The sequence below is a fragment of the Sphaeramia orbicularis genome, chromosome 12 (assembly GCF_902148855.1).
Source record: "Sphaeramia orbicularis chromosome 12, fSphaOr1.1, whole genome shotgun sequence".
NCBI lineage: Eukaryota > Metazoa > Chordata > Actinopteri > Kurtiformes > Apogonidae > Sphaeramia > Sphaeramia orbicularis.
Genome location: NC_043968.1, coordinates 69,000,013 through 69,027,503, shown reverse-complemented (window position 1 = coordinate 69,027,503; position 27,491 = coordinate 69,000,013). Strand labels below are relative to the sequence as shown.

At 39.6% G+C, this 27,491-nt stretch overlaps 1 protein-coding gene across 2 annotated transcripts in view; it reads right to left on the bottom strand.

Annotated features, from left to right (window-relative positions):
• Positions 1-27,491, bottom strand: part of pappaa (pregnancy-associated plasma protein A, pappalysin 1a) — a 142,955-nt gene that overhangs the window by 30,876 nt on the left and 84,588 nt on the right. Inside the window, exons 14-19 of one of the 2 annotated variants that reach the window (XM_030150515.1) lie at positions 16,370-16,544; positions 6,118-6,301; positions 5,634-5,835; positions 4,538-4,772; positions 3,771-3,918; positions 1,946-2,061 (exon numbers count right to left, since the gene is read on the bottom strand). In XM_030150515.1, coding sequence (XP_030006375.1) covers positions 1,946-2,061; positions 3,771-3,918; positions 4,538-4,772; positions 5,634-5,835; positions 6,118-6,301; positions 16,370-16,544 — 1,060 coding nt within the window. The remainder of the gene's footprint in view (positions 1-1,945; positions 2,062-3,770; positions 3,919-4,537; positions 4,773-5,633; positions 5,836-6,117; positions 6,302-16,369; positions 16,545-27,491) is intronic. The other variant, XM_030150516.1, reaches the window with a different exon arrangement.

Genomic DNA, 27,491 nt, shown 5'->3' with positions numbered 1-27,491 from the left:
ACTTTGAACAATCATTTTGCGTGTCATGCACAAACCCTCATCATGGAATACACACGAAGAAATGCATATTTTGCAGCTTTTAAGTTAAAAGCAATCAATGTGTCTGTCAAAGAAGGAAATAGAGCTGCTGCTCATAAGTGCCATTGAGCAACAACGGAGGGGAGACGTAGAAGGTGTGTGACGGAGTCTTTGAGGCTGTTCAACTCCAACACTGAAGATGACTGCAGTGGTTTCAATGAGCAGAAGGAAGAAGAAGATAGAGATCAATGACTTTTCTGGGTTTTGTTAACCAGTCGTGCTCCTGCCGTTTTACTGCCGTGTTACAGGCACTGTTTGGGAAAAAGCAGTTAAGGTATGAAAATAAATATTTAGATAATCTGTCTGTTTACCATCTTTCTGTGTAAATATCTCATGTTACAACGTGGACACCTATGGCTTATAGTCAGGTGCGGCTTATATTCCGGTGTGTCTTATAGCCCAGAAAGTACGGTAGATAATTCTATACATCCTTTTACTTTTATATTCTTTGTGGTTGTTTCAGCTGGTTCTGGAATAAAGGACAAGTTGTGTCATTTTCAGACATGTCTTTTTCACATTTTTTACTTTTTTTTTCACCCATTCAATTAATCATCTCACAGAACTGAATCAAAGAAAATAATCAATAGATTAATCAATCACAAATATAATCGACTGCTACAGCTCTAGCCTCAACAAGTCTTGATGTACACAATGGGACATGACCTTCATTACAGTATTTTGTTTTTAAAGATTCTCTCCACATTCTCTTTTGGGAACAAGTGCAGAAGGCATCAGTTCAGTCCAGCAGAAGGACCCTCCTCTTCCTCCATCAGCCATGTGGAATGTGCACACAATGTGGTTCTATATTGTGTTGTTGAAATGTTCATCAGTGTCAGTGGAAAAGTTGTCATCTTGAGAGCAGCATGTGCTAGTCCAAAATCTCAATGTACTTTGTAGCATTAATGGTGAGTGACAGAAGTAACCATCACCTTTGTCCCTGGACCATGACAGACCCTGGGTTCTGGAACAGTAATAGTCTGGATGGTCCATCCCAGATGCCTCTGAATACAATCAAAGTAGACTTCCTTTTGAGTCACTAATGTCTGAACTGACATTAGTGCCTGTAGCTATGAATTTTAGAATGTGACAAATGTTCTCTGCAGTAATCCTGACCCATGTGCTTCTATCAGCTCTAGATGAATGATGGTTTTGATGCAGTGCTGCCTGAGGGATCAGAGATCAGTGTTCAGCTTAGGCTTGTGCCCTTGCCTTCAACTGAATTTGGATTCCTTAAATCTTTTTACTCTCTTCTTAGAGGCTGAAATAACAGAATCCCTTCCTTGCTCTCTTTATTCAAATAATTTTCTCATGCATTTTGACAAACTTTGCTGCAACAGAAGTAGACATGTCCTGAATGCTTTGTACCAAACCATGCCCATATCCCCTATTTCGTATCATATTATTATTTAATTTATTCCAACTCAATCCGAGACACAAATCTTTCCTCTCAGAAGTTTTTCTAGAATGTGTTGTAGCCTGAATGTGAAGAATGAAATATAAGTCAAAGCACATTTTAATGTCAGTGCTTTCATTTTTAATTTGTGTTACCATTCCAACTTTTCCTGATTTGGATGTTCAAAAATGTCCTTTTAGTCAGGGTTCCAGGAAGGTAGAAGCATGTTTTTGTACATCTAAAAATTGTTTAGAAATGTTTGAAGGGTTGCCATGCCCCAAAGACAAACATTAACATGGCACTGGGCAATGAAAGATGAAAGGCATAAGCTGGCATATTGCATTGTGGATAATGGAGCCAGGATGTAGAGACCACACGTCAAATTCCCTAGCAAAGAGCTGTGGATCGCAGAACTTTGTGAAGTGCGTCTGTCAGAGCTGTGAGGTGGAACACAAACACATGAACGTGAATTACCTTGACTTTGTGCGGGTTCCTCCAGTGCTCTTTAAGCACACTTTCTACTGTCATGTTGCTAGGGAGAATCACCACGTCATTTATGCTCTCTCTGCACGACAGCTCACACTCCTCACCTGTATGTGTTCATGAGCAAGAAAGACAGGGACAAACTTATCCACAGGCAAAAACCACACACAGATCCAAGACATTTCAACCTGATGACATACCTTTGGCACTGATCAGCGGTATTTGACTTTCATGCATTTGTTTGTAGAATATGTTGGACGAGTATGACAGGTCTACATTGCTGTCTTTTGCGGAGAAAAATCATGAATGTAGTTTTATTTAACCCTTTAAGACATAGACTTTCAAATGAGATTTCCTGTGATTTATCACCATGCATTATAATGCTATCGTGTGCATTTAGCGTGTTTCAGTGAAAATCATATGTTTAATTTAGTGATCATGTAGATGTGAAAAAGATGAGAAAAAACATAGAAAAAGTAACTTTTTCAGCAAAATATACAATTAACTGGACACTCATTTATCAAACTCCATGGGTTTTACTGGTGAATCAATGTTGCGTTTTCATGTCCACTACAGAGCCTTTGAATGTCCAACTGGGTTATGTCTGATACCATGAAAAGATGACAAACTGCATTTTACCTGAATTATTGCAAAGTATTGAAAGGGTTAGTAACTCAAAGGTTTAAAAACATATACTGAGGGTTGCAGCCACTGTTGAAGTCTTTGAGGGTTATAATGGGTCAGGTCACTGCTGACCCATTTCAACCATGTTGATTTGATGTAGCTTAGGTTGTGGTTAAGCCGTATGCTAAACACTAGAAACTAAAAAATGATCTCTGCCGTATTTAGTCAAAAACACAGGTGTCAAACATACGGCCCATGGACCAAAACTGGCCTGCCAAAGGGTTTGATCCAACCCGTGGGATGAATTTGCAAATGTAAAAAATTACACTGACACTAATAACAATCATTTTAGTTCAGGAGCCAAATTCAGCCCGATTCAATCTCAAGTGGATCAGATCAACTCCAATTTTGTCCTCTTTGTTTTAGAGTAAAAAAATGACATGAAAATGTTTACATTTAAAAACTATCCTTTAACAAAAAATGTGAATAACCTGAACAAAATATGAACAACATGAAATGTCTTAAGACTGCAATTTTAACCTTATTCTACTGGTAACCACTGTGATCTGTAAGTTGTAATGTACATGTATAAATGATAAACTGAGACATAATATTGTTAAAATTGCGCTTATTTTTCTTAATAAATTTAAGGTTTTTCATGGTAGTTCATGTTATTCACATTTTTTTAAAGGATTGTCAATGTAAACATTTTCATAATATAATTTTACTTTGTTCACTCTAAAACGTAAAAAGTTTGGGTTTGACATTATTTATATATTATCGTGTTATTATTTTGATGGTCTGGCCCACATCAGATTATATTAGGCTGAATGAGGCCCCTGACCTTTAATGAGTTTGGCATCCCTGGTCTAAAACATGGATATTTGCCTTACATTTTATAACTTCCTTAGCTCGTAAAATTATCTTTGACCTTAATAAACATCTTGTGTATAAATGATGGCACAGTTCAAATGGGCTTCAAAAAAAGATTTGTCGCTTGCCGTTGACCATTTGCTTGTTTTTGTTTTTGTTTTTTTAAATTAGATCCAATGGGCCTGTTGAAAAGTTGCATGTAAGACAAATAAAAAAATGTAGAATAACAGCAAAGAAAACAAAGGATTAGAGAGATAGTGAAAAATAAAAAAGTCATCAATGGTAAGAAAAATCACATAACAAATTTTTGTATACACACCTATGCCGTGTCCTCGTTTGCATGAGTACTGGAGGTTATGATGGAGATTTTGAGGTAAAGAACACTGGCCTTTGCTGTGCGGGCAGAGACGAAACGACCCTGTCCAGTTTCCATCTTTCCTACAGCGAATCACATTGGACGCTGCACCCTGAAAAAATATCACAGACTATGTATTGACACGCAACCAATTACACGCACCCACATGGACACACAAACACAGAGAAGGCCAAGGACATTGAGATGGCATCCCGTTGCAAAGGGGGAAATACGATCCAATTTTTATCAGGCATCCAACCCTCAACGCCTAAAAGGCAGAACAGATTAAAAGGTGTATACATTTCAAAAGTCTGTGGCAGGATTATTCTGGAAATCAATACCAATCTAATTAGCATGGCGTCAAATTGAGTAGGGCTAAGGGAGACAGGGAAAGAAACAGGGAAAGAGAGACAGGGGTTCAGACACTGAGGGCAGACTAAGAAGTATCAAATAAAAGACGGCGAGGAAGTAAGTGTATTTGTAATATACTTACTGTAACAGCTAGTATAAAGTAGACAGTGTATATCTATGGGATACTAAAGGAGTGTGTTCATCATACTTTGATTTTTAATCAGACAATATTGGAACTAAACTACATGGAGTCTAAGCGCTACACTAGGAGGATGCGAAGACAAGAGAAAGAAGAGAAGGTTACTTTTTATAAACATGACAGTAGGACACAAACACATTGGTGTAGCAGGAATAGAAAGGCAGGAAAGAGATGGACAGACCTGCTTGCATGGAGCGTGCAGCAGCCTCACCGTATGGGCAGAGCCTCCTGTGGCGGCAGTAGCGGTATTACCGGCAGGATCCGAGCAGTTGAGTTTGCAGACGCTGTCGAAACGGAAGCCGTCGGTGCAGTGATACGAGCCGTGGAAGATGGGAGGCGGAGAATCGCAAGTCACTGGCTCGCATGCCCCCTCCAGCCAGCTGCCATCTTCGGTGCACTGGCGTTTAAATGCTCGCCTAAAAAAAGGAAAATGTATATCCTTAGACATGCCAATAATATTCAACTTTAATGTGGTATATTGTTTTACAATGAATATTTTTGGGATTCACTGCTATGTCTTAAAGCCCCCTTGAAATCAAATTGGATGATTAAAGCAGCAGGAGTTGAAATAAAATGACAAGCTGAAAATATACTCCATCTATCTGCATCTCTCTCCTCTCTGTCCAAATGAAAACACTATATACAGACGACCTACTGCCGTTCCACACCACTACAGAAAAGTAAAGCCAATTTTCCAGGCTTCTGCCTCGTCTGACAGTCATGTATTTAACTCCACTACCCCTATCCAAACACCTATGATCATGTAAAATCTCCTTCCAGGGGGTAGATTTTCTACATTTCTAGAGGGGGAGATGCTTAGACTTTCTACAGCCTGAAAACAGTCAAATGACGTGTAGAAATCTTGATTCCGCTCAGATCACTTGAGCAACAACATGTTGAAAGTTACGGAATTTATGCTCAATGATGCCAAAAGCTATACCACACTGACACTGACTAGATGTTACATTATTGTTACATATCGTGCACTATATGACAGCTATAGATCAATATCTGGACCCACTGTGGCGATTATGGTATTTCAGAGTTTGCTATCTCCTGGAAAATATTGGAATAATAATTTTGATGACTCGATACTGTACTTTGGGGTGTGTACTACTGTTGTATCCAAAGATTGATTCTTCTTCCATGACCTGGAATTCTACCTACTAACAGTTGCCAAACAATTCAAGAATAGGCCTTCCTCTTTCTTAGACATTTCATGGGGACTTTAAGGGCAACATTAACTAAAAAGGACTTATGTTCTGTCTTGTCTCAACCTCTTAGGCTTGTTGGTGACATGGTAGCCCGGCTTGCACTTGTACTTGCAGAGCGTGCCCACTTTCAAGCCACTTTCATTGCAGCGCTTTGTCTGGAGTACAGCATTGGGTACTGGAGGAGGAGCCGGGCAGCGTAGCTCACACAGAGCCTCAGGGAAGGACCATAGACCATCCTCAAGGCAAGTCAGTGTGTTGTTGGAGCCTGCATGAGGATGCAAAATCCTAGATGAGCAACATCATTCAGGCAGACAGCTATTAGCATGTGCACTATGTTGCGAATTAAAGTATTAAGTTGTGCACAGTTATGCACAAAATATGTAAATGAATCCATATGGGAGGACACAAAGCATTCAGACCCATGCAACTTGATCATTTACTTTTTGAATATCTGCTGCTGCTATATGTTACATGAAAATGTAGGTAATTTTATGAAAAAGATCTTGATCTGCAAAACAGATCAAGGTAAACAGAATTTATGTCCCACCAATGAGCTGTGCAGGTTCTCGACACTGGAAGGTGCTCTTTTTGCCATAGGTGGTACCCTCAGGGAAACTGAAATGGGCAGGATGGACATGGTACTTGTCTGGCAGACCACAGTCGACGGGTTCACACGACACCTGTTTGTTCCATTTCCCATTTGCACAGGTTATGGTCACTGATGAGTCAGACTGGAGAAAGATAAAACAAAGCAAAAGACCAAAAAAAAACAATGAAAGAGCTTCTCTGGGGCTGAGTTTTAGGACTGATGTGACAGTCTGATGTCCCGCACACACACTTTGAATGTTTACTTCATAAAATCTGACTACAGCAATTCAGCACTCACTCCAACAAGTTTCTAATCAGCGTGTAACCTAACAAAGCTTGATCGGGCTTAGTTTACTGTATGTCAGTGAGCCTCACGGGCTTCTCAGCAGCTCAAGTAACTGCTGATAGCATTTGTAAGGTCAAGTCATGCCACTCAGACAACTGATATCCAACAAATGCACAATCAGCCCTAACACAAAACAGATTGACTTCAATAGAAGTGTGACAACCTCAGAGAAACACACACACACACACACACACACACGCACACACACACACACACACACACACACACACACACACAGAGGGGAATCTTCCACAACGGGAATACCGCTGTCACCACATTGTGTATCACAGTGTTTTTCCCTAATACAAAGAAAATGATTTTGGAAATGTTATTTGCATTGAAATAAAAATTGGATTCAGAAAATAAACTCTTTCGACAGCAAAAAACATTTTCCCAGGGCCTCTTCATATCTGTCTTCTCATAATTAAGCCTCAGATTTTTTTTTTTTTTTTTTTTTTTTTTTTTTTTAAGTTTACAAAGTCTATCTTGTGTGATTGGGCCCTTACATGCTGTTGGAATGTGGGAGGAAACTGGAGAACCCAGAGGAAATCCACACATGGGGAGAACATGCAAAATTCTCCAGAAACAGACTTGGGCCAGGAAGTCAAACCATGGCCTTCTTGCTCAACAGCAGCAACTCTACTGCACTTTGACAAAGATACTTGAATGCTTAGGATACCAGCATGATGTAGGAGTTAGAGTAATAGATTTGTGTCCCCTCCATTAACATGTTAGACCTATCACAGACACTAGCCTCTGATTAAAAACAGCAGACATTTGGGTTACTGCTGAAGGAGCTCTGACCTTGCGAGGTCTGAGCATGAAGTGCAAAGCACATATGTCTTGCATTAATTCAGTATGCGCGTATGTGTGCACACATCTAGTAAACTCAAATTTTATACATCACTGTACACATTCAAAGTTCCTGCTCAAAAGTAATGAGAAGATTATGCAGGTAATATAATACTAAAGACACTCATCTGAGTTTTGGGGGGAAAAAATGTTTCCAAAACATTCCAGTTTAAAATGGTATTCTCTTGCTCTTGACAATTTTCTTTAAGGTTGACCAGAACTTTTTCCCTGATCTAAGGTCTATTTCCTATTAGAAACAACTCTGGTTCCTGTAAATTATTTGGCCTGTGGTATGATATTTGCAGAGATGAGACCAAAATGGGGAGCCACTGCATCATCCAAACCTCAACTGTTTTCATCCTATTCCATTAAATAGCACCATGTAACGCAACAAGAATGCTTAAATTGACAGCAGTGCCAAGAAATCTCACAACAAAGCTGTGAGAACTCAATCATTGTGATGTTTCTTTCTCAAACCAACCAAAAAATAAAAGGGGGCGGAAGACGACCTGTGTTTTTTTTTTTTACCATAAATTACTTTCTGTCCCTGTTTTGGTTGACTTTAATTACACACATGCTTTTAAAGAGTGGCCAAACTTTAAGGCCACGCAAGCTGGACCCAGTTAGCATTACGTATCTCTTGCTTCACAACCCTTTCTCCCTTCCCATGTATTTCTATCTTTCATCTTGATCCCATTACGATACTGCATAACAATATCAGGTTTCCTTAAAATAAATAAGCTCCTTTCATATTTGGATGTCTAACAAAGTAACATATGCATCACATGTGGGTGCCTGCTGAAAAATAAATGGGTGTAGAGTTGAATGAGTCAATCATGATGGGAGGTTTTGGACAAAGTCCGTGTGCAGCAGAAGTGGAAGGATCTCCTTAGTGTTAATGCAGTTAATGTAAATATGTGTGCAGATGGAATGTTAAGTGAGGTTGTGAAATTGCGTATGTGTTTTGTTGAAGTTTCAAGTGTTTGTATGTTTCCTCATCCTGAAACTTGGGTGTAAAGTTGTGGTCAAGTCTGTGTGCTTACAAACAAACACAGAGCCACAAACAGATTTACATTTATATCTGCCACGAACTGTTTTCGCATTTAATTACGCATGTATCCCCAGGCGTGTCGTGTATCCTGTAAAAGTTTGCGTGCTGCAGTTTGTGTGTAAATATGTGGGAATTTTCCATCCTTTAAAAAAAAAAAAATTACAGTTGACTATCTTCTCTCCCAGTAGTGATTTTAATAACCTCTGCCTAATTTAAGCCACACAGACTAACAGACAAATGAACTGACAGACTGACAGCGTCTTCCTTGAATCTGGGGATTTGACTTCCAGTGGGTGATATAAACATTCAGTAAGCACATTTAACTGTGCATGCACACATACAAACCATAATAGCACACATTTGTACACTGCTAAGTGCTGCTCAGCAGTGGAATAAAGTATGATTTATTATTGTCTCGTCCTCATGGAAAAGCCCTCACGAAACACTTTCAGAGAACAAAAATCTTCTTTACTTAGAAACAGAGAGGTTGTATTTGCTCAGAACACACACAACTTTCTGGTTGAAAAATTGAACAGCTCCACTAGCCATTCTGGACAAGAATGTGCTATTGACAGTAACATGTGTCTTACTGAGAATTAAACAGTACTCAGAAGCAGTTATACTTCTTGGTACATCAGATTTTGGAAGTGCTATTTTCTTAAAAGAACACTTAAAAAACAGTTTTAGGTCAATTATGGGATTAAATATTTTTGCCACACTGCTATATAAAAGTAAAAAGGGAGTCCTGTTGAGACTGTAAGTGGGGGTCATGCTCTTACATTTCATGAGGAAGAAACATGTCACATGGTCCAACAGTGTTCCCTTAGTTTTTGGATAACAACGGCCACAGATGTTGGCCCTGAGAGAAGTCAGCACTTTATTAGCACTGTACTCACATTGGAGATTATTCTGCTTCAGCTCATATCTAGATCACTGTGGAATTGGGGTGAAAACTCTCCAGACTGTTTGAGTAGTTTGCGTTTCTTCAGACAAATTAAAATGACTAAACAAGTGTCAGGACAGCCATCTTTATATACAGTCTACAGTGTGAGCGAGTAGAGCAAGAGAGAAACTGACTGACCGGGAATCGATTCAGGTGATGAAGAATCACATTTAGTTTGGAATACATATTGCTTGTGGCTATTCCTTTAAAGAGTAGTATCCTGTGTAAATGAATAGTCTCCGTCGGTGTCCACTCATCAGATATGGACATTAAAACAGATGTCTACAAATCAATCAAGTGAGGGGAACAGATTTTCTCTGAAGATAGCATTATCTGAGAGGGTGGTGTTCCCAGAACCACTTTAACATTGCTGATATTAGACTGTAATTGGCTAATGAAAGGAAACAAGATTGTGCTTCAAGCTCCACATTTCAACCTTGGTGTGGATGTGTGTGAGCACCTGTGAAAAATCAGAGAAGCCCATGAGTACCATTATGGAGGTGAATCTGTAGTAAGGTCAGTGCCGGATTTAGGTACAAGCTAAATAAGCTACATCTTAGGGGCTCACGGTCTGCAGGGGCTGCAAAAAAATTCCAGAATTTTTTTTTTTTTTACTCAATGTGTTGTCTCAAAATTTACATTTTGCAAATTAATCTATAATTGCGTTGACTAGATAGCTGAATTATGGGTGATGTGTAACATTTAGTGTCAATGTTCCTTGTGTAAGTAGCATACAGATAATTCACAGAATCATATTGTATATAATTGTGTTTAATCCTTTAATCCCTGAGCCTAAAATGGTCCGCCTGGACTTTTTTCTTATTATGACTATTTCTATGTCTGATGGCAACAAATTGTTCAGGAGAAAGATCATTTTCATAGCTAAACAGAATAAATAATTAACTGAGAGCAACTGTGACTCAAGAAAGATTGTCTGCGCTTAACATCATGTGCATACAAAGAGATAAGTTGTGTAGCATATCTTTTGCTGACATAATGATTTTTCTTTTGCAAAATCAAGAAAGAAAATGTATTAAGTCATCATTTAGAGGACTCAGTAATATAATTTTTGTGACTTTATCACACAATCTTTACTATCAAATATTATTAATAAAGATTAAAAGGCAATATATACATATTTTTTCTTATAATTAAAAGACATATATATTTTAAAGCTTTCTGAAACCAGCTGGTGTCATTTAAAAGGGGTGAGGGCCTCAGGGCTTTGTAAACCTTAGGGCCTCACCAAGTCTAAATCCAGCCCTGGGTAAGGTTGTTTCCTGTCTTACTACGTTGATGTTGCAACACCTCTCCATGCTAAGGTGTCCATGGAGTCATCCAGTCTCAAGAAAAGAACAAGTGACTTTTCCACCTTTTTAGACCAGGAGAGGAGAGTGGAGGCAGCTTGTAAATCTGGTCTGATGAATTTAATACTGGCCGTTCGATTCATTCCTTTCAACAACCTGGGATAAAACATATCTTTTTACATTTAATCCAAAACTACACTCTGCATTTGTTTTAAATCAGTATCTGTCCTACATAGATTTGCTGGCAATGGAGCTATAGCCAGTAACAAAATGAACAGAAAAAATTTGGCTTCGTCAGTCCAAGTACATACAGAAAATAGATTATTTCATTGAACTTTGAAAGGTTTACGGAAGGACATTTGGTGTAATGACCCTAGGGGATGTGAAGGAATCGTTTTCCATATGACTTGGTCATAATTTGAGGAGAAAAGCCTGGACTTAAATAGATCAACATGCTATGGCATACAAATGTCTTAGGAATGATTGGTTACGGTTATCATGAAAAACGTTCAATATGTAAACTGCATTATCAGCCATTTCCATTATACAAGTACGAAACATACTGTTCTGTACTGACAATTATGTAGGATTTCCTAACACATACTCTGAAGTACTGTAGTAACAAGGATATTTTTGTACAAAACACATAATTGGTAATAGTCAAAGGACTGAATTCACAAAGAATGGGTTGCACCTCCTAATTGTGCAGGGAGTTGTATAGTGTTGGCACTCACAATCTGTTCTGTTCAGTACCTATTCATTAAAGATTATGTGTTAATGATATGGAGGCGCAAACACACCCACAAAGATTTGCACCGGAGTGCAATTTCCCCTTGTTTGACACCAGAGATTCTATTTATTGTTATGTCAATTAGATAGTTTTTACAAGAAAATCATTTGCATAAAAAGAGGCAAATTTTGTGCTGATTGTATGAATATGACATATGTGCCAATGTCAGAAGTGCAACATTAACTTTAACTCTAACCCAGTGGTTCCCAACCCTTTTTGGCTCATGACCCCATTTTAACATCACAAATTTCTGGCAGTCCCAGACATTCAAAACAGAGACTTTTTTTTGTCATTAAAACTAATTTGTTTTTGATCATAAAATAGTTTGCTATACTGTGTTGCAAATAAATGTTAATTTTAGGTGACATTTAGTCTATATAATGTATATGATTTTGAACAGAGGCAGTAAAGCCAGGTGTAGATTACTGCACAAAGGGAGAGTTTTATTTTCCTTGGTCAGGATATGTACAGTCAGTTCAGCTTGGATTAACAAGGCTGACAATGAATACTGAACAAACAAGAACTCAGACTATGAATTATGAAAGAGCTGCAGCATCTGAAACTGACCACAATGAACATTTGACAGATAAACAGAACCACAGTGCTTCAGTTTCAGCTTCACAGTTCGTCATATATGTTATGGATTGTGATTGTCTCTTTCAACTCACCATATATTTTTTATTTGTAAGTTTTGATTTTTATTTTTTATCAATTACTAGAAATTTCAGGCGACCCCATTTGAATTCCAGGCGGCCCTATGTGGGGTCCTGACCAAAGGTTGAAAAACACTGCCCTAACCCAACATCTGGTTGGAACTGCAGTTTGTGAATTCCAACTTTTGCAGGTGATTTATGAATCATATTTTATGTTTTTGTCCTATTTGTACAGGTTTTTCACCCACAAAAGCTGTGAATGCCTTTTGTGGATTTGCCCATAAATTACTGATTAGAAATTAGGGATGTGGATGAGTGCTGATGCAATGACGAATTAGGGGTGCAACGGTTCACGGTTTGGTACAAGCACATACCGCGGTACAGCTCCATTGTCATTTTCAAATGAGAACTCGCATTTATATTAGAGCACAGGTGTCAAACATGCAGCCCGGGGGCTAAAACCGGCCCACCAAAGGGTCCAATCTGGCTCCTGGGATGAATTTGTGAAATGCAGAAATTACACTGACGATATTAACAATCAAGGATGTTAGAATCATTTTAGGTCAATTCAATCTCAAGTGGGTCAGAACCAGTAAAATACTATGATAATAACCTATAAATAATGAAAACTACAATTCATATTTGTTCATGTTATGTTCAAGTACGGTTTGTAGATGTAAACATTTTCATTACAGAATTTTACTTTTTTCACTCAAAAACATTGAAAAAAAAATTGGAGTTGACATTATTTATAAGTTCTTATCCTATTATCTAAATTATTTTACTGGTTCAGCCCACTTTATATCATATTTGGCTGTATGTGGCCCCTGAACTAAAATGAGTTTGACACCCCTGTATTAGAACTTTGCAAGATGACTGACTTACGGAATTCAACTGTCATTGGTTGGAGCCCATTGGAAGCATTACCGACTCCAGCCGGATGCGGAACACAGCCCTTCTACTTCCAACTAGCCTTCTCAATATTAACATTAGTATCCACATTAGTAAAACCTTCTCTGTAGTCGCTACGTTTGTTATTATTATTGACTTTCTTCTTCTTCTTCTTCTCAAAAAACTTTACTCTTCTTCATGGTATTCGGTCAGTATGGTAATTAAGAGCTGCGCCCTCTGGTGGATTGATTGAGAAACACTCATTCCTACATACATGATGCATGGACGAAGTCACGGAAAAATTATTAGACCATCAAAAGTCATCAAAAAACAATGGTTATGCAATCAAGTCCTAACTCCTGTGTGTATCATGTGACTAAAACAGACAGAAAAGAAAACATGGAATGCCTAAAAGCACTGTTTTTGTCAGTACAATGCTATAGCTATTGATGAAAGAACTGAAGTGATTTTGGTTATTATCAACAAAACCATGGAAAATGGATAGATATCAGCTCTGAAATTAAACTCTTATGAGCTATTTTTGTTGTTATCATTACATTTGTCCAAACAAATGTACCTTTAGTTGTACCAGGGATTAAAATGAACAAGAAATTGAAGAAAACAAGGGTGGTCTAATAATTTTTTCTACAGCTGTATGAAGGCAGTGACACATGACAACATTAGAAACAGACAAACCTATTTATGTACCTAAAGCGAACATAAATGACCGTACCGTACAGTGAACCGTGACTCAAGAAGCACAATACCGTTGATAAAGTGTACCATTGCATCCCTAATCCGGATCTCAATGCACGACCAGTTAAAGGATTCATAAATATATTATACAGTGTATAGCAACTACTAATGCAATAAGGCACGATTCAGCTCTGCCAAGATGCAGTTCGATTTGACACAATTTGATGATGATAGTTTGACATAATTTATCTAATTCTTTATGAGCAAATAAAAAAATGCCTAAAATGATTTATCTACACATATTTGTTTCCCTAGCACTGCAATTCAGTGTCTCGTTTATACTATTTATTTTCAGCTTCTAAAAACATCTTGTTCTTTTTCCACCAAAAAAACCCCCCTCTCTGACAAGAGGTAAAATAAAACCAGTCCTGAATGTCGCCTTAAACCACTTCTTTTTTGCTGTTCTATCTCCAGTTACACGTTTATAACACACCTAAGCCTCGGTAGCAGCCTGAAGCTTTGCTTACTCACGCAAGACGCAGCCGCAAGACTTGCTGAGAACTGTTCACTGACAGAGGAGATGAGAGATGCAACACAGAAAAGCCTTTAGGGAGGAGGAATAAAAACTAAAAAAATAAATAAAAAAGACATACCGTATGGCCTCAACTAATCATTGTTCATCAATAAATAGTTTTTACTGATGCAAAGTGTTGCATCTTGATTGGTGTCTAAGTTGTATCAGAAACACACTTTCTCAGTCAGGACACTTTCATCTTGAAGCTTTATGCAGATGAACTGATACAAATTAAAAATATCGCTATCACTAATGTAATTAATTCAGCTACAGGCTCATATGTGCAAACTGAGACAAACATTGTGCAGCAGAATTTTTCTCTTCTGTTACAACTACTTTAAGTCATCTCAAATCTTTTGCTATCACTGTGAGTGAACCAACAAAACAACTTGAAAGAAATAGAATCTAATCTAAAAGTGTCATGTCAGGAAAAGGCAGAAGTGAAGTTTGAAGCAGACGAATGTTGGCTGTAAAAAAAAATAAAACATTTTCAATTCAACAGACACATAAGAAAAGAATGTATTTGCTGTTTGTTTTGTGTTTCCAGCCATAAAAAATATGGATACTGCAGAATGACAGTCATCAAAATTATTTCCAAAATGTCAATGCATTATCCCATAAACCAGACATGTTAAGTTTCAGGTTCTTGGAAAAAAATCTGAACAGTAGTGATGACTTTCTAAGGCTTTAAAACTAAGCGTTAGCCTCGACTTCCTTTTGCTTTTCTACTATCTATCAGTCTCTACATCTTTCGTATCTCCCATCAGCACTTTTTCTTCTTTGGTACTGTCCTCCCCCTTCCTCTCTGAAAAGAACAACTTATCCCTAAATGAATTGACATGGATGAATAGCCACATTGTGCGCTGTCAATCAAACATAATGCAGTTAGAGGTCTGGCCAGATTCAATGGAGATCTAGTATGAGTGTATTAAACTGTTTTCCAGTTCAAGCACATCCTACTTTTGTGTACACATGCATAGACACCAGAAGGGAAAGAGGGAGAGCAGATCATTAAAACAAGAAGAAGACAGAGAGCGAAGACCGCATGGTGAGAGTGGAATCCATTGACTCCTCCTTTCATATTGTATGTCCTCGTGTTTTGTAAAAATACACACAGATAAGCATACCCCCACATAGTGGCATGTTCATCCCTGACTCAAATCCACATAAAAATAAAATTTACCATGTTCCCTGACCCTCCCATCTCCCCGAGAAAGCATTAATAGATTGTCTTGCAGACTACTTTACAGAGCCACGGAGAAGAATAAAGCCTTTATATGGCCTTAACAGCAGCCTGGCCCCGATCCAAAGGGTTTACAATGCAGGGTCAATTACCATGTTTGTTTGTTTGTTGTAGTTTTTTTGTGGTGTGCATGCATCTGGGTGTGTAGCCCGCATTTGTATCCCATTTATTTAGGAGATGGTTGGCTACTTTATGGCTGCTGTGTGTGTCGGTGTCTACATACAAGCATTCATGTGTGCTGCTCTGTGTGTGTGTGCGTGCGTGCGTGTGTGTGTGTGTGTGAGCAGCAGCAAATCTCTGCCCTTTACCAGTGACTTCAATGTGTGCAAAATGAGCAAGGATGGAGTGAGGGAGGGAGAGGGAGCAGACACTATGCAATGATGTCATCGTCCCAGTGGAGTAGAAATACAAAGTGACTGTTTGAGGTGATGGTGCAGCGTGCTCAGCTAGAGACTAAACACTATTATGTCTTTGCTGGTACAGAGTATATATGGTATTGTGCATGTGTGTACGTGTAGCAAGACAGAAGGAGGAGACTCGGGGCGTCTCCATGCCTCAGTGCAGCACTCATCTACCTGGATGTTCATGATGTCATTCTCCCAGGGGGCTTGCCGTGCCAAGCCTAGTTCTTGCAGGTGACAAAATGGATGCATAGATAAGGAGGAGAACAGAGAAGAATGTGTGTTTTCACTCTGTTTTCACTCTCTTCTTCGTGTGCCTGAGTTTGCATAAATACATGTTCACGTGTGCGTTCACAAATCCGTCTTCGCACGCAGGTTCCCATATGCCATCGAGATGCTTCGGCGGCGTATACACTCATGCATTCACGTGTCTTGTTTGTGCATTTCTGCATGTTTGCGTTTACCTGACTCTTGATGATGTCGTCATCCTGATGGACTTGGAGGACGTATCCGGAGTTGCAGGAGATGGTGCAGCGGTCTCCATTGTAGAAGTGGCGACCAGGGCTACTGCACTTGAGCTCTGCATTGCGGATTAAGGGTTCCTGGCAGTCAATGGCTTCACACGAATAATGTACACAACTAAGAGGGAGAGGGAGTGGGGTTGTTAAGGGAAGGAGAAAAGGGAAAAAAAGAGACAAACAGAAGAAAACAAACAGATATGTTCAAGCATTGCATATGTTTGATGTATGAAATTACACTGCACACGTTCTAATGGGACAATAGAAATGCATTTGTACATAATCAGTATTACTGTGCTCAGGGTCAGCCATGTCATTCCATCAACAACTGCTTAACCCTTTAACCCCTGACGTGTCTTTGGTGAGCGTTCCGAACGTGTGATTTATTTTAAATATTCATAAAAATTCAACCATTTGCTCAAAAAGAAAAATTTCAAAACATGCTGATAGAATAGACCTTGCACTTTCCATACACATCTGAGCATGCTCAGTGCACCAGCCACCTGTGTGATGGGGGCAAAACACAGATCAGTGGGTGATGCCGAATAATAGACACTTTTTTTTTTACACCATTTTCTACATTGTTTATTGTTTTTTACTATTATTTGCAATGTTGTTGTGATTTTCCTTTTTTTTTTACTGTCTTTTTACTGAGTTTTGTCCATGGAACTGCTTTTTGGAGTTCCAAAACAAAAACTACTGGGCCAAAATTCAAATACTTGCTGTTGTTTAGTGTGTTCCAGTTCCTAAATTTCTTAGTGATGTACATTCTGAGATCCTTATTTAGTAAAAATCTGTAAAATTTCAATTCCTGTCTTTGTCTTTTTCTGTTATTCCACTCTGTTTCGAAGCCTAAAATGAATTATATTTCATGACACTTCTACAGCCACAAATTCCAAGCAAACCATTTCATTGAAATAATGTCTCAGGGGTTAAAGGGTTGACATATCAAATCAATAAATCACATGGAGAAAAGACGGATGGTTGCCCACACAGATACTGCAGAGACTCATTTCTGAATGAAAGCCCATAGGATATCTGATGTGGAATTTACAATAACAGTGTGGACGTAGCTCTACGTTGGTAGCCTGATGGAGAAGGCATTTAATGCTCCTGGAATGTTTGGAAGCCTAAGGCACTTTTTTACAACAGTGCACATTCTACAGTATAGGGTTCCCTTATGAAGCTGACTGCTAGAAGAAGAAGAAGAAGAAGAAGAAGAAGAAGAAGAAGAAGAAGAAGAAGAAGAAGAAGAAGAAGAAGAAGAAGAAGAAATAGGAGAGAGAGAGAGAAAGGGGAAGGTATGGCATTGGAGAGAAAGAGACAACGTAAGAAAATACAAGTCTGGGAAAACATTGTTAAAGTCATTCCTGCAGGAATTGAGCCTCTTTTTCTCCCTTCTGCATTTTCCTGCTTCCCTTGCATACATAACCTCTAAGTTATGATTATTTTTCTTTATTCATTATTAATACAAACTACTTCGTCACCTACTTTATCGATAATCTGCTTTATCTTTCTGTCTCTCTGACCCTGCCACTGTAAGACACCACAGGACAAAACTACTTGTCACAAGAGATGAATAATAAAAGTTTGCCAAAACCACATGGTTGATCTTATTTCTGTGACGCATTTTGCAACCAGAATGTATGCAGACTGACAGGGTTTTGACAGCAGTTGGTGATTACAGCTGTCAATCATAAAACACACATTTTTATAATCATCAAAAACTTTATGCATGAAGAATTGCATGAACATAAAATAACATGATGAAATAAAGCTTAAGAAATATTTTTTTTAAGCCAGATTCCCTTTTCACTTGGCTCAGATCCCATTGAATAACATACATAAGTTGAGGCTCGTTACCTACTGCAACACACTGAACTTATGTTAGGGACAAAATGTCTCCTCTGTGGACACTTTAACTTGGAAGAAAAATCTCTGTGGTTTTCTGCTAGTCACTCTGAAATTTCTGACATAAATTACTACTAATTATCTGGAAAACAATTTGCCTTGAAAGAGAACAAGCAAAGAGTAGAGTACATAGAAAAAGATATTTTAAATAAAAAAAAAAAAAATGCATTACAAGATAAGTGTATAATACAGTTAATGAGACTAGAGGAGAGTGAACAGAATGAAAAGTTAAGTGAACATCAACAACTTCATGCTCTAACCCTTAAACCCCTGACATGTCTGTGGTAAGCATTCTGAATGTATGATTTATTTTAAATATTCATGCAAATTAAACCATTTGCTCAATATTAATAATTTCAAAACAGGCTGATAGAATAGACTTTGCCCTTTCCATAGACATCTGAGCATGCTCAGTGCAACCCCTGCCACCTGTGTGATATGGGGCAAAACACAGAGCAGTGAGTGAGATCGACTCATTATAAAAATAGACAGTTAGGGCTTTTTTTTTATGCCGTTTTCCTTGTCGTTTTGTGTGTCTACTGTTGTTTGCAGAGTTGTCGTTACTTTCCCTGTTTTTTTTTGTTTTTTTTACTATGTTTTTACTGAGTTTTGTAACTGCTTTTTGGAGTTCAACCAGGTTCCAAAAAGCAGCTGTACTGATTTAGAAAAAAAGAGCCCCAAAACAAAAACTACTGGGCCAAAATTCAGATACTTGTTGTTGTTCATTGTGTTCCAGTTCACAGTTCATGTTCAGCATCCTAAATCTCTTATTGATGTACATTGTGAGTGCCTTATTAAGTAAAAACCTGTTAAACTTCAATTCCTGTGTTTGTCTTTTTCTGTTATTCCACGCTGTTTTGACCTTAAAACTACCCGTAAAGCAAAACCACTGAAGAAAAGGAACACAAGCACATAATCACAGCAGCTTTTATGACACTGAAACAGATGCAGATTCACAGCATCATTGAAATAATGTCAGGTTAAAGGGCAATTCTTAGCAATAGTTTCATCAAGAACAGAAAAAAATAATGTAAAGAGAATGACTGAAAAAAGCAAAAACATACAGTGCTGTACATATGCACAAAGTTGCAGACAAGCACGGAACATGAAACTGAGTCATGTTAATAGCTTCTGTTGTTAACAATGTTAACAACTCAGGGAAAAAGGGATGTGGTGTTTTGTGGAGGCATAAGTATTACGGGAAATGTGCTGCTTAGCCCAGGAGAATGAGAGAGGGAAAGCGGGAGCAGGAGGCACAGAAAGGGGAGAATTAAGAGGAAAGAGATGGAAAAGAGTTAGAGGGAGGAAAAGGGAGATGACGTGAAAGTAAAGAACACTGTGAGGGATAACAGATATGATGAAGGAGAGGAGAAACAAATGGAAGAGAAGACAGGAAGCAGAAAAAAAGCCAAAAAGTGATGACAAAAGAAGAGATAGAAATAGAGTAGAAATGAAATGAAAACTTAAAGGAAGTATTTCCTTCTAGTCCTGTAAAGACATACTGTACATAAAACTGGCTGATCGCTGTGCATTGAAATTGTAACAAAACAGTACTTTTCAAGCACTGCTGGAAATTAGATGAAGAAGAAAGAATGAAAGGCAAGAAACTGAGCAACAACTTGGGGGAGAAAGCAACTAGTATGTGTTTGTGGTTGCAAACAATCTGCTGGTTGTGGCAGATACACAGCAGTTTTAATCTATTTAGGTGCTCTTGGATGTCTCACTGGCACACAACAAAAGCCACAAACATCTCTATCTCGCTGCACAGACCCCACAGTCATCTATTCCATGTGTACTGCAATGTTTATTATTGTATTTAACGTTGAAAGGGTTGTGAGCGCCATCAGTGCGAACTGTCTCATGCATAACATTGGTGTGGTAATTGGTAATTTGTGACTTCTGTCTGTCTGTTGGTCTGTACAGCAAAGACCTCATTTCTGCTAACTAATTCTAAATGATGTGTTCTTTACCTTTAAGATGGTTATTGCGCAAGATGTGTTTTGTGTGAATTACAGACTGTATTTAAGGAATGGATGGAGCTACTCTGACATCTCCCATTGGTTTCTGAACTGCTGTTTTGAGGCCTGGAGTTTGTTTTTTCACTGTCTCATGTGAGCTCCTTGCTGTGACTAGTGACCATATTTGAACAAAAGGGTGGAGCTGAGGGAGCAGGAGGGGGTCATGGGTGAGCTAATGATAAATGCTAGCTTACTGACTTCATACAAAATTGTTTAATTTTGTCATTTGATGTTTTGTTAGTGTAACTTAGAAATACAGGTGAGCTGTCAGCAAAAATGACATTTTATCTGTATCTGTATTCACTTGTTAAATAATGACATCATTTCCTGTCTCACAGTCCTCCACCCCCATAAACTGCATTTGCTTGCCATTCTGCCACTTTACATGTGATGTTATAGGCGGAGGAAATGGATGAAGATGATACGTAAAGTTACAATTCTTAAATGAATGAGGATAAAAAAACTAAGTTTGGTGCTAGCTAATGTTAGCATGTTAGCTCACATAGTTTCCTCTGCATCTGCCAGACTAGAGAATAATAGAAAATAATACACTCAGACTTTTCTGAGGTGTGTCACATCTTTACACCATGTGTTTGTCAGACCTTGATCTGTTTTGTCCATTTAAGGGAAAGGTAAAAAGGAAACTATTTATGTCAACACACAGCTGAGCATGCCGCTGTGGTGCAAGTGATGCACTGTTGTAAATGATTAGGAGGTTAAAACAGTATTTAAAACACTTAAAACTGTGATCTATAGGTAAAACACTGGCCACGGAAAATTACGGTAACTGTAGCATTTGAGGTAAATAAATTAATTCCTCTCCTTCTCCATCCTACCTGGCATATCTCTAAAGCAAGTTTTAATACAGTATGATATCCGACCTAATAACTGGATAACAAACACATTTGTCCATCTCTATCATGTTTAACACACAGTATCTCGAGATGAGTTTGACATAAAACCTTTAAATTTGAGGAACTAAAAAAGAAAAAAAAAAGGTGGCCGAATCTCAAAGCTCAAGTTCTTGTTACCTCTAATGCATACTTTAGCCCCTAACTCATAATTTAAGATAACAATGCAAAGACTGTAGACACATTTGACTGAAGTTGTGGTTTCTGTTAAACAAAAAAAAAACCACGGATGATAAGAAATGTTGATTCGGTAGAGATGTGGACTCAAGTCACATGACTTGGACTCAAGCTAGACTTGAGTCATTCATTTGATGACTTAAGACAAAGCACAAAAAGACTTGCAACTCTACTTGGACTTGAACACCAATGACTTGTGACTTCACTCAGACTTCAGCCTTATGACTTGAAAAGACTTGACACATTAACCAAAACTTAAAGATTAAAAAGTGTGTCATTAAAAAAGTGTACTAATCAAGTCATTTCATACCTCCCTCACTGAGCGACATAATCCACCTCTCTCTCTCTCTCTCTGCCTCGGTGTGTTCGTGTGACCTGTCAGCAGTAGGGGTGGGAAATGAAAACTGGTTCTGAATTAGAACTGGTTACAATTCATCGATTCCATTGGAATTGTACACCTCCAGCATTATCAATTCTTCTAAACAGGTCTTTTAAAGCTGTGGCACCACATCTATGGAATGACCTGCCTCTACACCTACGGTCCATGGACTCTGTAGGGAGCTTTAAGAAACACCTCAAAACCCTCCTGTTCAAAAAGGCTTTTTAGTTCCCACCTGACCCAGGGCCACCACAAACTAATTACACTTTATGTATTCATCATAAAGTACTCCGTGTGTGTGCCCCCCCCCCCCCCCCCAGTCTCTCTATATCTCTATCGCTCTCTCTTTTCTCCTCCTTTACTCTCTCTCTTTAACCCCAACTGGTCAAGGCAGACAGCCATCCTTCAGGAGTCTGTGTCTGCTCGAGGTTTCTGCCTGTTAAAGGGAAGTTTTTCCTCACCACTGTCACCAACCAATCACAAGTGTTTGCTCCTGGAGGATTCTCTTGGGTCTCTGTAAACTTGATTTGATTGATTTGATTCTGATTTGAATTGATAAAGCACTTTGTGACTCTGTCTGTGAAAAGTGCTCTATAAATAAAATTTACTTACTTACTTACTTAAACAGTTCTCTTATTTCCCAGCATGACGTTTTCTGTTTTTCACTGTCGTGTCGTGGTACGCATGGACTGGGCCCGAGCATGCAGACCACGACACCATGTAGACAAAGCCAAAAAACAGGACTTGCAGAGGAACTGGACCCTATTCCACTGTTGTGGTTTGTCTGTCACTCACCAGGAGTGCCACCACAGACCAGTCTGGATCATATCACCCTAACATGTTTTAAAATTGTCATTCTTTCAGAATTCTTTCAGAAGAATTAATATGAGAACTTATCAGAAATTGAATTGGTAAGCAGAATCAACAATGGCATTGGTATTGATAAAATCCTATAAATTCCCACCCCTAATCAGCACTTTGTTTTTGTACATTTTGTACAAGTTGTCAGTTCACTTATTTTATCAAACATGTTTTGATAAATAAATGCCCATTTAAAAAGTGTATATGATATGTCATCTAAATGTAATATATTATTACTGTTAATAAGACTCAAAGGACTTGAAATTCAAAGTTTAGGACATGGGACTCGACTTGGGACTTGACAGTCTTGACTTGAAACTTATCAGCCTTGACTCGGGACTTGACTCCGGACTTGAGGACAAAGACTTGAGACTTACTTGTGACTTGCACAACACTGACTTGGTCCCACCTCTCCATTGCACTGAGTTTGACCTGCCAGTCAAACTCAGATGTGACACAATTCAAAGCCATCTGTTAGTTCCTTAGAGGGTCATAATGTTTCTGTTTCCAGACTATGGACTGGGAGACACTCTGCAGCTCTCATGGAGATGATATTGATATCAATGGCCTGACCCAGTGTTTCACAGACTACATCCACCTCTATGTGAAGAACACTGTGCCCACCCAGAGAATACAGTGTTTCTCCAATAACAAGCCCTGAGTGACCCCTGAACTAAAAGCCCTGCTCAACAAGAAGAAGACAGGGGACAGAGAGTAGTAGAAGAGGGTTCAGCATGAACTCAGTATGAGATCTGAAAGACCAAGGACAGATGCATGAGAAAGGTGGAAGAGCAGCTGGTGCAGAACAACACCAGGGACATGTGGAGAGGCCTGAAGAACATCTCAGGACAGAGTGCAGCCAGAGTAACCACTGAGGGAGACCAGCACTGGGCCACTGAACTGAATCTGTTTTTCAACAGATTTGATTCCAACCCCAGCCCCTTAGCCACCCTGTGGCTGGAGTTGGGGTGTGAAGAGGGGGGAGCTCCTCTTCACACATCTCCAGCCTAACAGCCACTACCACCATTCTCACCCCCCCCCCCCCCAGTCTTCACACCTCTTCGTACCACCCCCACCCCCCAATCCACCTCTATCCACCCCCCCACCCCCTAACATTGGACCAGGTGAGGAGACAACTGAGGTAGCTGAAGAGGAGGAAAGCTGAAGGACTGGATCGGATCAGCTCTAAACTGCTCAGGATTGTGCAGACCAGCTCTGTGAGGTGGTCATGTATATCTTCAACCTGAGCCTCAGTCTGCAGAAGGTCCCCATCTTGTGGAGGACCTGTGTGGTCCCTTTTCCTAAGTTGGCATATGCCGAGGAGCCAAACCACTACAGGCCTGGCGCCCTGACCTCCCACCTGATGAGGACCGTGGAGAGGCTCCTCCTCAGCCACCTCCACTCCATGGTGAGCACAGTGATGGATCCGTTGCAGTTTGCCAGGTTGAACATCAGGGTGGATGACGCTGTCGTCTACCCAGTACATCAGATTCTGACTCACCTAGAGACCACTGGGAGCGCTGTGAGAGTCATGTCCTTTGACTTTCAACACCATTCAGCTGGCGCTGCTGCGTGGAAAGAAGGAGGGGGCTGGTGTGGATGGACTATTAGCTGCATGGACTATTGACTACCTGACCAACAGGCCACAGTATGTGTTGCTGCAACCTGTTTGTCTAAGGCTGTATTCTGCATCACGGGGGCCTGCAGGGAATGGTACTCTCTCCATTCCTTTTCACCCTTTATACCTTGGACTTCACACACAACACCAACAGCTGTCATTTCCAGAAGTTCTCAGAATGAGCTGGAGTATAGGGACTTTAGCTGCTTTTCCCCTACTCCTTCCGCGACATCATCTTCAAGCTCACAGTGAGGCTTTTCATCAGCCACCAAAGACAGAAGTGTCTGAACCTTCTCGACCAACCACGGTATCATTTTGTGGGCTGTCATCATGGATTAGCCCACTGGTATATTTACTGTAAACTTCCGAATCTGTTTTTGTTTTTGAATGGAGGGTCGCACATTGATGACGTAATGATGCAGAGCCTACTCTCTGACCAATCAGTGGTCTGCAGTGTTTCCATGTCACATTTTAGTATCTCTTCACCTGTTTTGGAGCCTCGGCTGAGCAAACACTAAAAAAATAGTACCAGGTACCAGATTCCAGGTTATTTTACGTAATGGAAATGCAAAATGGCCAAGTTGAATCGAGCCAGTACCGTGTAGTGGAAATGTGGCATTGGTGGACTGGTGTGAGCACAACCACCTGTGCTTAAACACCAGCAAAACAAAGCAAATGGTGATCAACTTCCAGAGAAGAACACTATTGAGCTGGTGGACAATAAACAGGACTAGACACATAACACAGAGGCCTTGTTCAAAAAAGGCCAAAGTTGCCTTTTGAGGAGACAGATCTTTTGGAGTACACAGGCCTCTGCTATGGACTTTCTATGACTCTGGTAGCCTCTGCCATTCACTACACTGTGGTCTGCTGGGGAGCAGGCAGCACTGACTGGGACAGAAAGAGACTGAACAAGTTGGTCAGGAGGGTACCTCTGTCCTAGGCTGCTCGCTGGACACTGTGAAGCAGGTGGGTGAGAGGACGATGTTAGCCAAGCTGACATCCATCATGGATAACACCTCTAACCCACTACATCAGATCATGGAGGTTCTGAGCAGCCCCTTCAGGCAGGGCCGTTTCAAGATATCTGGGGGCCCTAGGCAAGAAAGTAAAGTGAGGCCCCTAGTACGCGAAGATGTGGTGGTTGAATCACCGAAGAAGAAAAATAAAATCCAGATGCGATTTCCTGTTTTCTGGTGCATTTAGTACTAGTACTACTGATGATAAAAGGATAAACAAATAAAATTATCATTATTTATTTTTTTAAGGCCTATTTATTATATAATAATATGCAATTAGTACTGACTGTGACAGATTTAATAATGATAAGATTTTTTTTTCCTAGACTGTGATGTTACTAATTCCATGTAGCCTGATACCTTTAGCTTGTGAGGAGGTGGCATTGTCACTATCAGTTGGTGCTGACAGAAATTTAAGCAAAGCACCTAAAAAACAACAACAAAAAAAGGCATTTGGTGAGTAGGCTTACTTTTGTCCTTATTCTAGAATAAGTATATGTATATGATTAAAGTGCGGAGGATTTGATAGAAACTTTGCAGGAAAAGAACTTCACTTCCCATAATGCACCAAAATCTAACATCAGACCTCATCGGCAAAACTACCTGAGCACATGGTGCAAAGTGTTGTGATGTGTTGATGGGCAAGTGTGGGAAATATAGATAATTACAGAGTTTAAAATGTAGGATTGTGATTACATGGTCCACAGACATGGTTCACAGACACCGCCATTCTTTTTTAAATTTTTTTTTTGATGTTGTATTTGAATATTCTGAATATTTGACGATTTTGAAAAGTGTTGTAATTTCCTAATTATTCTAATTGTTCCTGAACGCCTCATGTATTGTTTACGTGTGCCTCCTTGAACGTGAACAGAACTCAGTTCGGCAGTGAGGACACAGAGCTGATGTGAGGGACTCGAACAAAAGTTGGCTTGAAAATACAAACTTTTGCTGCAGTGCTACTCTAGTCCTCTTCTGTGCCTAAACCAGCAGACACACAAGGAACATACGTATGGATGAGACGGACTAATGCAATGGAAAAGGGACATTTTTCTCCTAATGGGATGGACAGATCACCAACAGAAATTGCTAGCTAACTGAAAATGTCCATTGAACTGGATGGATTATTTGGCCAAACTGGATGGGATTCATAGGAGCAGACGATTTTGTTTGGAATAAAGTTGTGTGGGTGACCGCAGCAGGGGGCAGACAACCATCCAGAGTAAGTGAAAACACTTCAGTAGGCTTAGCTTTGGCTTTTCAGGACTAAATACTTTTAATGCTGTTGTACTTCAGTCCTCCACATCCAAATGATTTAGCTCAAAAGAAGTTTTGGAACACTGTACAACAGTAGAAAAGGGCGATGGAGAAGTTGTGTTTATTCTATTCTTAAATTCTTCCAACAGAACACAGTTGTGTTGTGTGTATATGGTTAGTTCTTGAACTGAATCCTCCCCCTCTCATGCTAACATCTGTCTGTGTGTTTGGTCACTGATGTGAGGGCTTTTGTTCGCACATTTTCAAACATATCACACAGTTGTAGTCTATTTGGAGAAAACAATGGTTTACTTAATACTTACCGCTGTGTCGTTGGCGTTTTTCCTCTTCTTCTTTCTTTTTTGTCTTTTTTCAAACCCTGAAGGGTAGGAGCACTTCATCATTGCTGTTCTTTTAAAATGGCCGCCGCCGTGCTCAGTGTGGACAGACCGTTTGTTCCTCCACTGACAGCAAGTGGAGGATGATGCACGAGGGCGGATGTCACTTCTACATGACCCTCATAGTGGTTTTTTTTGTCATTGCATAGGGTGAATCCCTCTAGTCTGGGGGGCCCCAGTCACAAAACAGTGCAGGAGAGGGTTAGCGCTGCCTCACTGTGGTGATTTGTTTACAATGGATGGTTTTTAATAAGTTGTACAGATAAATGACCATGCAGCCTTCGGGGGCCCTCTTCAGCGAGGGGGCCCTAGGCAGCAGCCTACCTTGCCTACGTCATCCTGACGGCTCTGCCTTCAGGGACAGACTTCTACACCCACAATGTAGTAAAGAGCACTACCACAGGTCATTCATCCCCACTGCTGTCAGGTGTACAACACAACAGTGTGTCCCTGTCCTGTTTGGGTCCCATCTGTACTGTCTGACTTTTTGCAGTTTCCTCTCAGTTGCAAATATGTATA